This window comes from Thunnus thynnus, chromosome 19 (assembly GCF_963924715.1).
Source record: "Thunnus thynnus chromosome 19, fThuThy2.1, whole genome shotgun sequence".
Taxonomy (NCBI): Eukaryota; Metazoa; Chordata; class Actinopteri; order Scombriformes; family Scombridae; genus Thunnus; species Thunnus thynnus.
Window position 1 is genome coordinate 29,635,966 of NC_089535.1, and position 15,129 is coordinate 29,651,094.

The following is a 15,129-nucleotide window of genomic DNA, read 5'->3' on the forward strand; positions in this document are numbered from 1 at the left end:
CACCCATCATCATGCCTGCCTTCAAGTATTACATCTGGTCTCCTGACCGCCATGGACACTACTGTAGGCGAGTTGAGCTGTGCTCAGGCTGCTAAACAAATTTTCACCGTAGACTTTGTATCTAATCACGCCACGTGAAAAATTTGCTTTGCGTTCTGTCTGACCCAAGTAAGTAGTTCCAGGCCTGAAAAGTGAAGCCAATGTGGAAGTGCCTTAAAGGGGCCGCATTATGCTTTTCCAACGTTTTTTTTTCTATTTTTAGCCCAAGCTGACATCATTTCGTGTCAGATTTCTAATATGGACATCTGCTACGTGCACAGTGTGCAAGCTCACTGCTCCACTCCAGGAGTAGTTACGCCAAGCCACGACGCCATTACACAGCACAGCAAAGTAAAATAAGTAGTTTACCTGTTGGAGGTGTGCTGGTTGTCCGCAACTCTTCATAAAACATCTCACTGTGCTGTTTCTGCTTGTACTATTCCTCCCTGCATTATTTCTAACTGATCCGCTGAACAAATAGCTCCATATGTTGTTGTTTCGACCGGTTTTTAGCGCCGCTAATGAAGCTCTGCTAAGTCAGTGAGGAACACGTTTAAAAGCTATTAATTTGAAACAGTAAAGCAGGAAATGTTTGGTTTGTAATGAAAGTAAAGTTACATAACTCTGATATGTAAAGCTGGCCAATCAGAACAGAGTGGGCTCATCGGGAGGGGGGCCTTAAAGAGACAGGAGCTAAAACGGCGTGTTAGAGAAACTGTGTATATTGAGGGGCTGTATAAACGACCAGTATAAGACAAATAAGGAGTGTTTTGAACTTTGAATCACGCAGAGCTACTCAAGTGGAGTCCAAAAATAAAAATTTAGAGCTGAAATGAGCATAATAGGTCCTCTTTAAACCTGCATATTTTCTCATGGCTGTCAGGGGGTAACTTCACTGGCTCCAAAAAGAAGTCCCATTGTATAGAAGTCTATGAGAAAACAACCCCACTTGTCACTTGATTTAATACTTCAGTAAACAGTTTCCTAATGAGTTTATGGTCTCAATCGCTAGTTTCAAGTCTTCCTCAGTACATCATGATCATTTTATAAATTGTGCTCCCATTTAATTTAAATTTGAAGATAAAAGCAGGGTGTATGTTTTAGGACATAGTAACGTTGTGATTGACAAATCGCTGCCATGTCGACAATGTTAGTTAGGTAATGTAACCATGGCGTAACCCCAGATTCACAGAGTATAGGTGTAGGTTTAGCCGTCGCTATTTCCGTGTATTTTAAGTTCATGAAAGTTAATTGTAACATTTTGGTCGTCTAAAAAAAGTCTTGTTCAGCAATTGGTTGTATTAAAAGACCCTCTAAGGAGTTGGATGTTCAGTTTTTCCAGTAAGTACATTTTGTTTTAAGCCCATTTTTCTCCAGCAAAAATTAACATCGGCATTAACAGTGATAATGTATTTGATCCTGATTATGTGTCCAGTCCGACCGTGAATTATACATATAATGACGTTAGCATGATGCAGCTTATTTGGTGTCTATGTATACACCTTTGTCATGTTGGCCATTTGCAATATGAATAAAAGCCAGCTGCTTTTTGACCACGTCTGTTAATCTTGTGTTTGTCTATTTGTCTATCCAATAGTCCATAGATAAAAAATAGATTTAAAAATCCAAAATCTTAATTGTACATTTATCTGATAGACGATAAATATAAGTTTAGAAAACTTGAAATATTTAAATTTCCAAAATTCTGTTATCGATTTTTTTAATGGAAAATTGCTAAGCATTATAAGGACCTAAATCCAAGAATAAGACTGTTTCTTGTTTGATAAATTAATATTTTTTTTAGTTAAAGGAAGACAGTTTGAAGTGAAGGAACTCTTTCTAGAGGACATTTTGAGGCTGACGGGCTTTAACAATAAGGACGTGAAGAAATACAAGGAAGAGACACAGAGAAGTATGAAACTTTTTTATTCTGACTGAATGAAATAATTAGAAATATTAATGAAATATTTCATCACAGTCTTCCATCTTACCTGTTGGCCTTGTCTTAATCTCCTCTCTGTGTATTACATGCAATTGGTTATCAGAGGAGAAAAAGCAGCAAGTTTTGACAGAGTGGTGTAAGGCAGTGGAGAACAGCTTTGTGGAGGAGAAGCAGAGGGCACCTGTGTCTGCCCCTGGCTTTCTCCAGGACAGCAGCTGCCTGGAGAGAGGGGACAGCACCTTCAACAAGCCGGTAAACCAACAAACACACACAACTCTTAATGCACTGCTCAAGTGGGTCTCATCAACTCCAGTGCTTGTGCATCATGAAAGTTCACAGAGATCTCCAGCATTCATGATTGTGAACTAATCATGTCATCACAGATATACCTGATTTCTATTATTTTTGATTTTGTGTTGAGGAACTGCTTCACAGCTGTTCTAAAGAGTCATTTAACAATCCCTGACCCTCCAGGGGTTTAACATCTCAGCTTGCTGTAGTGATGGACAGATGTTCATCAGGGCGTGTCAGCACACTGTGACATCACTGTTGGGGTTGGTTACAGGTGCAACAGATACACTTTTGACCATAGCTATCAGTGATGGTCTTATTATCAACATTATAATTTGTATCATTGCATCTCCATTCATTGGGCACTTAATTAACCCCTTTTGTTAAATTACATGCAAAAAATGTTGGAGGCATATTTGATTCAGCACTGAAGTTGACTAACAACAAAGTTCCGTTCAGCTCCGTATTGTCTCCAAACTCAGATCAATTCCCTGTACCTCTGACATGGAGAAAGTCATCCATGCCTTCATATCCTCCCACCTTGATTACTGTAACTCTTATGCGTATGTTGGTATCACTCAGTCTTCCTTATCCTGTCTCCAGTTAGCACAGAATGCTGCTGAGAGTTTTAACAAGGTCAAAAAAAAAAGAGAGACCATATTACTACCATTGTCACTTCCCTACGCTGGCTTCCTGTTAGCTATAGAATTGAATTCAAAATCCAGATGTTTGTCTACAAAGGGTTAAATGGTCTTACCCCTTCTTATATCACAGAACTCCTATCCCCATATCACATGGTCAGAGAACTGAGATCTTCTGACCAAAGACTCCTGTCTGTCCACAGATCCAGGACAAAGTGTTATTGGGACGGGGCTTTCTCTACAGCCACCCTCTGATATGTCCGCTACAGATTCATGCTGTGATCATTGCTATTTTGTAGTTATCAGACATCATTAGCACAAAAGTTAATGTAAGGATACTGAACCATCAAAGTTGTAGCACATTCTAATCATTGCCGGTTGCTTTGCTCAGCTACTGTAACTCTGTGGCTCTTGAGGAGCAAAGCCAAAAGTCCAATTATGTTGAGATTAACTTCCTGATTCCTATTAAACTCCAACACATATTTGTTAATGGAAACCAAAGCAGGACGGGCTAATACTTACATTATAATGCCAGCCTCTGGGACTAAGAGATTTCTTTATAATTACAGCAATACTGAGTGTTGATGTGGTGGGAAGCTCTAGAAAAAGGTATTAAGTGGACCTTGACTGATTTTTTTTTTTTTTGGTCAAAATACAGCAGTGTGTTTGAGTTTCTCAGAACTGAAATGAACAGTGTGGTTTTTTTATTGAGCCATCAAATGTCTCTACACTGTAATTGTTTCATCCAGACAAGTTATGCTGAGTGGAGATGTGTTGATGCTTACAGCCAGTTTGAGTCAGTGTGTAATTTTGTGTTGCAGAATATGAATGGAACAGAACAGCTGGAACCGTGGCTGCTGAAGGAGATGGACGCATGCATTTCCAACATTTTCCTCAATGAAGACCAGGATACCTTCATTCAGCTCTTCAACCTCATCCTCTATGAAAATGTTAACGGTATGACTATCAAAGCTGATCTCTGCTCTTACTTACAATTCCAGTGAGTCATGTGTATTTCAAGTTACTGCTGGTGGGGTTTAGTGACGTGATAGTAGACACTGTGGGATCATATAAACCATCATTGATTTTTCAATGCCATTTACACGATGGCAGTTAACCTTTAATGTCACCAGGTTCATAAGGCTATTGTGGGATATGTTTCCTCATGGCTATTTGATATTTATCTTTTTTCATCATCATCACTGTGATGATGTACCTTTATTTGTCAGATGTATCAGTTACTCGATTATCCAGAAACAGACAGTTGTTCAACTGAATATCCAGAAATAGGACTATATCATGACATACTGTATTGATATTGTGATGTAAGATTATATATATCATGACAGGATTTTATCCATATTGCCCATGTGAAACATTATGCTATAGCACCACTCTTTTTCAGTTTTCTTTGCTTTTACTTATACACTTGTTACATGTTGGAACCACTGTATTTCTTGGCTAGGCACAGTCACTTCCTTTAGTCTTCACTAGTTGCCAGGCAACCACATGGTGATGACAAGACTCCAGGAAGTCTTGTCATCACCATGAGTAGAACCATGAGTGGTAAACCTGTAAAACCTCAACAAATTGGTTTTGTATGGATTAATAAAACAAGATGCTAGTGAGCTTTAGAGGTGTTAGTGTAATTTTGAAGTTTGGACAGAGCAAGGCTCTTTGTTTCTCCCTGCATCCAGTCTTTATGCTAGGCTAGGCTAATTGTCTCCTGGGTCTGGCTTATTTCACAGGCCTGATAAGGTATAACTTTTGGCAAGAAAGCCAATTTCCCAAAATAGTGAACTGTTCCTTTTACAATTAATATAATAATAACAACAACAACAACAACAACAACAACAATAATAATAATAATAATAAAAGATATAAATATTTTAGTGGTGGCCCTGTGCAATCCTCAACATAACAAGTGGGTGTAGAAAATAAAATGATCCATTATCCAGTTGTTTTCTCAAACATGTATGCTTTTATTTAGTGGACTACACACACAGTGAGACAGGAGCCACACCTCTGATGGTGACAGCAGGTCGAGGGTTCCTCGCACAGATGGAGCAGCTGCTCAACATGGGGGCCAACATCAACATAAAGGCGTCCAATGGATGGTAGGATATGTTGTAGTACAAAGCTGATATGTACGATAGATGTATGTATAGTTATGATAAGTTGCTATGGTCAATGAAGTCATATTACAGTCTCAATCACTGTCATTTGTTCATCAGTTTTGCTTAAATTGTCCATAGAAATGTAATTTTACAGGCTTTGTGAAATTTCAACATAAGGTTTTGTCAGTGTGAGTTTGCATTTTAATCCTTCCAGGCGTCTTCACAATATGACCAGTTTTGTAGCGGTTGTATACAGAAGCCCTGAAGGCAAGTGAGAAAATCAAATTCTAGTGATCTATTTTCTAAGTCTGATCTAAATTGTTTTCTCTCCTGTGTTTATGCCTTAAGAGCAGGTAACAAAAAAGGTTTTGCCAGGATAATCTTTTTAAGTTCCTTAATTTTTTTTTTCATCCATGAAACAAGTGGAAAAAAGAAAGTTTTGCAAGGTGAAAAAAAGTTTTGCCAGGATCATTTTTCTAAGTTACTTTTTTCATCTGTGAAAACAGGTGGGGGGGAAAAAGCTTTGGCAGGTAAAAAAAAAAATGTAATCGATCAGGATCATTTTTGTTTTTGTCTCATTTCGGCCACAAGAGGCTGAAGTGCACCACTACCCCATTTTCTAAACACAAGGTACATATATTGTGTGTTATGTAAGTTATGTAATATTACTGTCATGTCTTTCTTTTGGCTAGAGATGTATTTTAATCAGCACTAATCTGCTGTTACCGTTAGCTATACTGACGTTAGCTGTTAGCCTGCTAGCTAGCAAGTGAAAAACATATATGACTAACCAACAGCTATAACCTAGGTTAAGTTGACTGTGTAGCTAATGTTAGTTTACTTCAATGTTAGTCATGGTAATGGGAGACACTTCACCCCTTGTGAGTGGGAAAGGTTTTCACCTGGCAAAACTTTTTTTTCCCATCTGTTTCACAGATGAAAAAAAATGAAGGAACTGAAAAAGATTATCTTGGCAAAACCTTTTTTTTCACCTTTTTTTTCGCCTTTCTTAAGTCAAACACAGGAGAGAAAACAATTAAGCTCAGATGTAGAAAATGGATCATCAGACTTTTTTTTTCTCACTTGCCTTCCAGGGCCCCCAGAGTTGTAGCTTACACTCTACATCTTTTTTTAAGATTTTCCTTTCAGCTGTAGAACATGTTTAAATCTGAATGCTTTGAGCAACAGTGTTTTCATCTCATTACAGGACTGCCTTAGACTTTGCCCAACATTTCCAGCAGATAGACGCTGTGGATCTTCTCAAAGCCTCCATGTGAGTGTAATTTTAACATCAATGCACAAAACATGACCATGTAATGTGAACTGAAACAACACATCTCTAAAACTTGTCATATTTAACTAAAAACTATGAGTTTAAGTTAGTGCTTTGAATGGCAGCTCTGGCCATACACAATAAAGAATGGAGTATAGAGAAGCATGCACGAAATGCAAAAACAAGTTGCACCCTGGTGATTTGTGATACTTATATATTGTGTAGAGCTTTATTTAAACACAGAAAACAGAATTTTAATAGAACTGTGCCAGTCACCCTGGTCTCAATCAGGAAGTGGACCTCAGAGGAAAGACACAGCTTTAAACAGGCCATACACAATAGTAATCCAAGTACTTGTAACTCTGAATAACAAAATAAAAGAAGTCACTCAGTTGAAATTGACCTTTTTCAGATAGAGAATTACTTCCCTCCACACATGTATTAAGATATTAGGGGTGCACGATTCAGGAAATCTCACTATTTGAAATGGATTCGATTCTTGATCGACATGAATGGGGGGAGGATGTTGCAGGTTTTTTTTTAATTTAGAGGAAGGATCCAAAGAAATTATTAAGAACACTGAGGAGGGCCTTTCTTTTTGAAAAAGTGAAATATAATGTCCCCCCCATCTCCACACCCAGTCCATGAAAAAACCATAGGCTTGTCCAGATTGAAATATTGTTGTAGTAGGTTTATAAAGAGTCGTCATTAGCTTCCACCTACATTCCTGTTCCTGTACAGTCCTTTGGGAGAGGCGAGTAGCCTGGATGAGTCCACTCTGGTGCAGTGTGGCAGTGCAGAGCTGAGCACTGAAGACCAGGAGCTACTCAAACTATACCACCACAGCTTTGATGATGAGTGGGTGGACCTGGACCTCATCATGGATCTGCTGCACAACATCTGCTCTACCACCACTGATGGTGAGGCTCAGCACTTATATGTACAATGGCCCATAAGAACAAAATAGAGTAAAAGCACAAACACTGAAGCTTCTTATGTGCAGGTCTTGAAAAGTCTGAGAAAGTAATGAATTTAGTATCTTCCAAAAACATCCATAGAAGGTATTAATGGTCTGCAGGAAGCTATTTTATCCTTTTTTGTGGAGTTTCAGTTGTCACCATCAGACCTGCCGCAAATACTGTCACTATAGCACCTACAGTAGCTAGGAAACTCATCCACTCACAGTGGACAAGATGCAAAAAATACCTATATATATATATATATATATATATATATATATATATATACATATATATATATATATATTGGTATTTTTTGCATTTCCATTAATGTTTGTGTTTTCACTTGTGCATATGTTTTACAGTTTGTAGCATTTTTGGATTTGGAGCACATTTCCTTACAGGGTTTCTGCAAGGTTCACTGAGTTGAGTTCAAGACTTTTTCAGACCTTTTTAATACCACGTAGAATGCATTTTAAAACCTGTTTCACCATCATACTGGCTAAATAATGAAAATACAATGGAAATCCACTAAGTACAATATGGCCTGGAAGTTCTTCCCAGCAATATATAACAATATTTCCCAATGATATCCTTAATTAAATGAAGGAGATTCGCACTACGAAGCTGACCTATTGCCTCAACAACATGAATAGTAATCACTGCCAGATTTCCACAGAATATGAATCATGTTTCAGAATGACCATAATATGATCCTTTATCTGATGGTTTTCAGGTGCTACTCTGATTTTTCTTCCTGGATATGATGAGATTGTGTCACTCAGGGACCGCATCCTCTACGACGATAAGAGATTCTCCACACACTCTGAAAGGTAAAAAGAAGAATTAAAAAAATTTGAACATCATACAGTACATATACTGTATATATGTAATACTGTATGTTTTAGTATGATCTTACTAAAGTAAGACAAGGTTATGTTTTATTTAAAATTGTAATCTCTAAGATTTCTGTCCTGATTGATTTGGTGACACCTGTGGTTACCATGGTAACAACAACTCTGCTTACCAATAATTCCTAACTGGGTGTGATGCGAACGAGTGAACTAGCGAACATCAGATTTTTTCAGTGTTTCCCAATGAAGACTACTACTCTGTTTATTATTGAGGTTGTAGTGGGTGGCGGTGGTATATTGGACTGCATTATATTGAAAAGTGTTCCTAATATTTTGTCCACCCCATTAAAGTGTGTCCAGGTGGCAAAATAGCATATTGTGTGGTGTGTCTCTGACAGAGGTTGATGTTTCTCAGGTACCAGGTTTTCACTCTACATTCAGACATGCAAACCCTGGACCAGAAGAAAGCCATGAAAACCTCTCCACCTGGTGTTAGGAAGATAGTGAGTCCCTCATTTCACTGATGTCATTGACTTTTTTTAATGAGTCATTTCAATCCACCACACTCATAATGACTTTCAGTAAGGCTTTACTTGGGCCATTAGATGGTATAAAGTTTTCCACCTTTATAAAGAAAACTTTTGTTTCACAAGACACTCTTAAACTCTTACACTGTACTTCATCACTCAAGGGCTACACAAATCAGTGGCGTCTTGATGTGCACCCCAACTGGTTAACTTTCCTATTTCCCAATACTGACGCATTAGCTCTCCAGAAAAGCAATCAGTGCATTCCAACTACTATACCCTGAATACCACTGACTGTATAACATATCTTGTATGTGCTACGTGTCAAATGACACAATGTTCCATAACACAGTTGGAGTTTATTGCACTTGAGTCAGAAGGTCTGCAACCAAATTGCAAAAAAATATTTTCCAAATGGTGACCAGTAGGGTTTGTGAAAAATATTTATTTATAAGAAAAACCACAAATGAAACTAATGATTTTCCATCACATTTAATATACTTATAAATTGAACATCTGTTAAATTTTCCCATAAATCTTGTCATCACTGTAATACTTGCATTTCATATTTTGCACTTGTCAGTACACAGACATACACACATTCATACTGTACATTATCCTTTAAGATAGAGAGAACCTTCTGACTTCTCATATTATACTGTTATACTGTTCCTATTATCAATTGGATTTTCCAGGTAATTCACTGTCAAACTAGATTATAACTGCTCATTCCTTTCAGATTCTTTCTACCAACATTGCTGAGACAAGCATCACCATCAACGATGTTGTTTTCGTCATTGATTCAGGAAAGGTCAAAGAGGTACAGTCACTGCTGAAGAGATGGATTTACAGTCAAACAGTAACATGATGTTCAACATTAGATACAATTTCACATGTGTAATTAACTAATAAAAGTTTTTTCCTGTTGTAGAAATCCTTTGACACCCTCAGTCATGTATCTATGTTAAAGACAGTTTGGATCTCAAAAGCCAGCGCTCTACAAAGGAAAGGAAGGTAACATCAATCATATCAATATTCAGAGTTTGTAATCTCTTCAACTAGTGATGATCTTAAAGATTGCTATTAGGTTTTTGTCCATCTCAGCCTGCTGGTGTTGCAGCACTGCTCTCCTTTACCACAGCTGGGCTCTGCAGTGTGAATATTTCACTCCAAGTGAAAAATTACAAAGAGGTCACAGTAGGAATTATTTTATCAGGAATAAGTATGGTGTTACCTCACAATCACTTTTGCATCACCTTGTAATACTTTTTGCATTACCCAATCCAATGGAACAGTTAGTATGTTGGGCCAGTTCTTGAGTTACACTGCTACTTTAGGGTAACTCAGAGAATAAAGCTGATCTGAAAGGCTGAGCTCCGACAGTATACAGCCTCTGCCTGGATGTGGTTTGAGCTATGGTTGAAGGTCATTTTATTCAATGTACAGTACCAGTCAAAAGTTTGGACACACCTTCCCATTCCCTTTAATGAGAAAGTGTGTCCAAACTTTTGACCGGCACTGTAAATATTTGATTTAATTTTAATTTATTTGATTCAATATAATAATTGAATTTTATATTGTATTCAATTTGATTATTTAATTTAATTACATTTTATTTGACGCTTGCGCTTTAGTATATTAATTCATTTCAATATGTCAATTACATATTTAATCAACATTTACGTGAATATAAGACCTAGTCTTGCATAGCCAGGCCTATCTCCACACTTCATTTTAGCGCTGTGAGGATTCAGATCAGGATGAAAATATATATTAAATTGTTTGTCACTAAATATGAAAGCCTCTGTTGACCTGTTAATATCAGTTTTTACCCACTGATATGAATCTAGGTTTGATATAATCTAAAGAATCTACTGAATGTGTGGCATGTCCTCAGAGCTGGGCGCTGCAGACCAGGGATTTGCTTCCACCTCTTCAGTCGACTCAGGTTCAACAACATGCTGGAGTTTCAGGTTCCACAGCTGCTGCGGATGCCTCTGCAGGTAGACACACGCATTTCAACTTTAATCCTTTTTTTATCTTTTTAAATGTTGACTTTACAGGTTCACATGTAAATTATGATAAATCACTGCATTTGTGTGTATGTATACAATAAATACTGTATAAACAGTTCATTTACTAGAACTGGATCAAAAATCCACTATAATATTAATCTAAAAATAGTATTAACCTAATACTATGAAAATAACACCCACACATTTGTTATGTAGCTTACAAATAAAATAACAGGTTCACAAATATGTTTATGTCCAACTGAAGGACTCCTTAGTAAGAATTTTTTCCTCACTGAGTTCACTTACACATTTCTCTAGAAGTTAAAGTAAATAAATGGTTAACACACATTTGCATATACACATAACCTGGTACATATGAAATTACTTGCTTTAAATTATGATTTTTTGAGACATTCCTCACAGCATGACTTGAAGAGACTAAGATTTATACCAAACACTCCACATTATAGCTAAATGCACTACTAAACATAACTTACTTTGAGAATTGCTGGAGATGCAGCGATTGTTTGGAGGAAAGGAAACAATGGAGCGGTGGATTATATAGCTGGAGGGGTTTGAGAGGTTTTTATGGATGTTTCGGGAATTAAAAAGATAGATTTTTCATGGCTTATTCCTTTGAAAGGCAATTGATGGATTATTGAGGTAATGTTGAGAGAGTAACAAGAAAAACAGTAACAACAAAACTGTAGGAAAACAGTAAGGTTATACCCTGGTTTTGACATTTTTTTAAAGATTTCAAACAGCATGTTTTCATTTTGTCATGCCTGAGGCTGGGCTATCTGAAAAACAAAGGTGTCTTTCTCAACTGTAGTTCTTCCAGACGGTTCAGATCAAGTTTTGCCTTTTTAGTTCTGGTCTGTTTCTAGTTCACACTGAATTATTACAGATGAACTAAGAGGCGTAAATATGAAGTCATATGGACTGAATATAACTCATTGATTGGACATTTTTGGTAATGTCATCCTGCATCATCAGCTCTGCATGGACCAATGTGGAGAAATCATATTTTGGTGACTGACCTGCCTCTTTCAGCGTAACATTACAGGGCAACATGTACTGTGTAGCCGCTGTGATTTACTCACTTTTTAATGTGGAACTGCTGAAATACACAACAGCACACTCAAGATTTAACTCATTTTCACTTTTTTCAGTTTGTATTTTTTGAGGATTCTAATAAAATGAAGTAAATCTTGATGAGAACCTGCAGTGCTGCTTTCCTTAAAAATGCAGGATATTAATCTGTAATACTGATAATATGTCATGTTGTGTTTGTAAGGAACTGTGTCTGCAGACCAAACTGCTGGCTCCCTCCTCCTGTCCAGTGTCTGAATTCTTATCCAAAGCTCCACAGCCTCCTCCTGCACATGCCATTAGGAATGCTGTGCAGATGCTCAAGGTAACAAATACTAAGAAATACGACTATATAACTCACAAGAAACTACACACATGCATACATACACATACACATACAGTATTCCAGCACTCATTGAGTTTCTATTGACTTCCTCCATCTTTCCCTTCAGACAATAGATGCTATGGACCAGTATGAAGATCTGACTGATCTGGGCTACCATCTGGCTGATCTACCTGTGGAGCCCCACCTGGGCAAGATGGTGCTGTGTGCTGTGGTGCTCAAGTGTCTGGACCCCATTCTAACCATTGCCTGTACGCTTGGGTATCGTGACCCCTTTATTCTTCCTGCTCAGGGCTCTCAGAAAAGAGCTGCTCTACACTGCCGCAAACGCTTCACTTCCAGTACCTTCAGTGACCACATGGCCCTGCTGAGAGCCTTCCAGGTAGGAGGGGGGATCCGTATAAGATCTGCTTGATTTCAGGGGGGATATGAACCAACCTGGGTATTGGAAGCCCTTCTCTCCCAATTGGTCGCAATGAATTTGATGTTAAGATGATTAACAAGTTAGGAAAGAAGAAAAAACATATTTCTACTAACCCAAATAATGTTTTTTCTCTTTGAAATATAAGCTGGGCCCTAGTTTAAGTTGAAGGGGCTGAGTGAAGGTGAATATAGATCAGCAGACGTGGTGATATTAAATAGTCTCTCAGCCAGTCACACCACTGCTGTCATCTATCTACTAAAGGAGGGAATCACTGTCTGTATGTCTGTATGTCTTTCGCAATATCTCTTGAACCATTCATCTGATTGACTCCACACTTGGTGGGTGTATGGCTTGGGACCCAAGGGAGTGCAATGTTGAATTTGTTGCAATTTGCACACACGATAAGTGTAATATTAATAAACTTTGAATTAACCAGTGCTCAGTGAGCCGCTCCGCTTTGTGCACGGGCAGGGCAGAGTTTCAGGGCTTTGCCGGCCGACTTCAGCATGCCAGAGAGAGACCAGAGACAAGGCATGACAGAGAAAAGGCGAGTCAGAGAAAAGTGCTCTAAAAAGAGAAAAGTGGACAGCGAAAACAGAGCTTTTAATCAAGAATGGACACTCTTACCCCATGTCAAGACAGAATTCATAACATTAACAGCACAATTAGCAGATAAGCAGTGAGTGACTACACAGGAGGTGTTCAGGTACATGGTTGAGCGTAGGTCACCTGCGTTTTGGAAGCGTCCAGAGCCCAATACACGACTTTAGTTACATGCATAAAAATGGAACAAACACTTCCACCAGCAGTTCAAAACCAGTTTGTCTGATATGTTCCGAGAACATGGCAATTGTGTAGCACCACTACAGACAAAGCATAAATCTTTGGAGCAAACATACCTACTCAAATCTGAACTGAAGTCAAAGAAAATAGGAATGATCTAAGAGCCCAATATAACTGTTCCACTTCATTTTAGGTTGCACATTATTTATTTTTAAATGCAGCCCTTATTTTACTTGAAATGAGAAAAGAACACGTATTTGCTATTGGAGTACTTAGCCTGTTATTTATATCATCTGTGTATAATAGAATGTTAGTTTCTTCCATGTTGTTGGTGTATATACATATTCACACCTTACATCAAATGTATTAATGTTTCTATGTGTTGAAGTAGTGGCCAGAGGCCAAGCAATCAGCCCGTTCCCAACAGGCACGTTTTGAATGGGCACTGCACTAGTAGTTCTGAAACAGCTGTGCCAATCACAGTTAAGCCTGATGACAGCTCAACAGACAAATGTCTGGATGGTTCAGAGCACCACAATATGAACACACATCACCACATATCTGCAGCCAAAGACAGATGGACTAGGTTAGTTAGTTACTACAATAACAATATAAATTATAAGTATATATATATATATATATATATGTATGTGTATATATATATATATATATATATATATATATATATATATATATATATACACACACACACATAATTGTTGCAAGATAGCATAGAAATTCAACATTGCACTTTTTTTAGTTGTCCATTTTAACTGACTCATGGATAATAGCCAGAATTGATTCAGTTACTGAGTAGCGATGTGATACCAGTGTAAGCTGTATACCTCACTGTATGAAAAAGACTGGGATCATTCTTTTATGTGTAAGGAAAACTCAAGCTTGACTTAAACATTGCTTTGCTAACTTTGCAAAACAAAATGTAAAAAATAAATACATAGATATAAGATTACTGAATTGTTATTTGTTAAAATAGTGGTATCCACTACCAGATTGGCCCATTGTCACCGATACCTGATCCAGCTATTTGAGTCAGTATCGGACTGGTATCCGATATCAGTAATGGTATCGGCATCTCTAATTATATTAGGTCATGTTACCCAGCCCTAGTTGAAAGCTTGGTAATACGTTTTCCTTCATGTTTGTCCTGTGTGGTTTCAGGCATGGCAGAAGGCCCGCAGTGATGGCTGGGAGAGATCCTTCTGTGAGAAGAATTTTCTGTCCCAAGCCACCATGGACATGATACTTGGCATGAGGACACAGCTGCTGGGACAGCTTCGTGCCATTGGTCAGTTCCACTTCAATTTCCTTTATAGCCCATTCTGTCTACACCAAGTATTGGTAATGTTCTTACCAAGTAGACCTGATCAGAATATTTCTAAAAGCTTTTGTCGAATGAATGAATAAATGTCACCCAGGTTTTGTGCGGGCCCGTGGGGGCAGCGACATCCGTGATGTGAACCTGAACTCTGAAAACTGGGCTGTGGTGAAGGCAGCCTTGGTGGCCGGCATGTATCCAAACCTGGTCCATGTTAACCAGGAGACCTCCCTGCCTTCTAGTAACAAGGAGAAGAAAGTCCACTTCCATCCCACATCCATCCTGAGTCAATCCCAGTTCAAGGAGGTACGAAAACACATCATTTTATTGATGTGTAATGATGTCTCTACAATGTGGTCTTATCACTAAAGGGATCTTCTATCCATGAATAGTGCATCCATCACACACTAACACAAACATTATGAACCCATATATTGTTAAACATGAAAGGTTTAAATGTAAAATCTTTTTCTGTAAAAGGCAGAAATGACTC

General features: G+C 38.0%; 1 protein-coding gene across 4 annotated transcripts in view; it reads left to right on the forward strand.

The window, feature by feature from the left end:
- ythdc2 (YTH domain containing 2) overlaps positions 1-15,129 on the forward strand; it is a 47,635-nt gene that overhangs the window by 7,592 nt on the left and 24,914 nt on the right. For all 4 annotated transcript variants that reach the window (XM_067573819.1, XM_067573817.1, XM_067573820.1 and 1 more), the window contains exons 10-24: positions 1,844-1,951; positions 2,085-2,233; positions 3,735-3,870; positions 4,904-5,030; positions 6,238-6,303; positions 7,045-7,223; positions 7,999-8,095; positions 8,532-8,619; positions 9,383-9,463; positions 9,575-9,657; positions 10,541-10,646; positions 11,956-12,075; positions 12,203-12,475; positions 14,480-14,606; positions 14,737-14,942. In XM_067573819.1, coding sequence (XP_067429920.1) covers positions 1,844-1,951; positions 2,085-2,233; positions 3,735-3,870; positions 4,904-5,030; positions 6,238-6,303; positions 7,045-7,223; positions 7,999-8,095; positions 8,532-8,619; positions 9,383-9,463; positions 9,575-9,657; positions 10,541-10,646; positions 11,956-12,075; positions 12,203-12,475; positions 14,480-14,606; positions 14,737-14,942 — 1,946 coding nt within the window. The remainder of the gene's footprint in view (positions 1-1,843; positions 1,952-2,084; positions 2,234-3,734; positions 3,871-4,903; positions 5,031-6,237; positions 6,304-7,044; positions 7,224-7,998; positions 8,096-8,531; positions 8,620-9,382; positions 9,464-9,574; positions 9,658-10,540; positions 10,647-11,955; positions 12,076-12,202; positions 12,476-14,479; positions 14,607-14,736; positions 14,943-15,129) is intronic.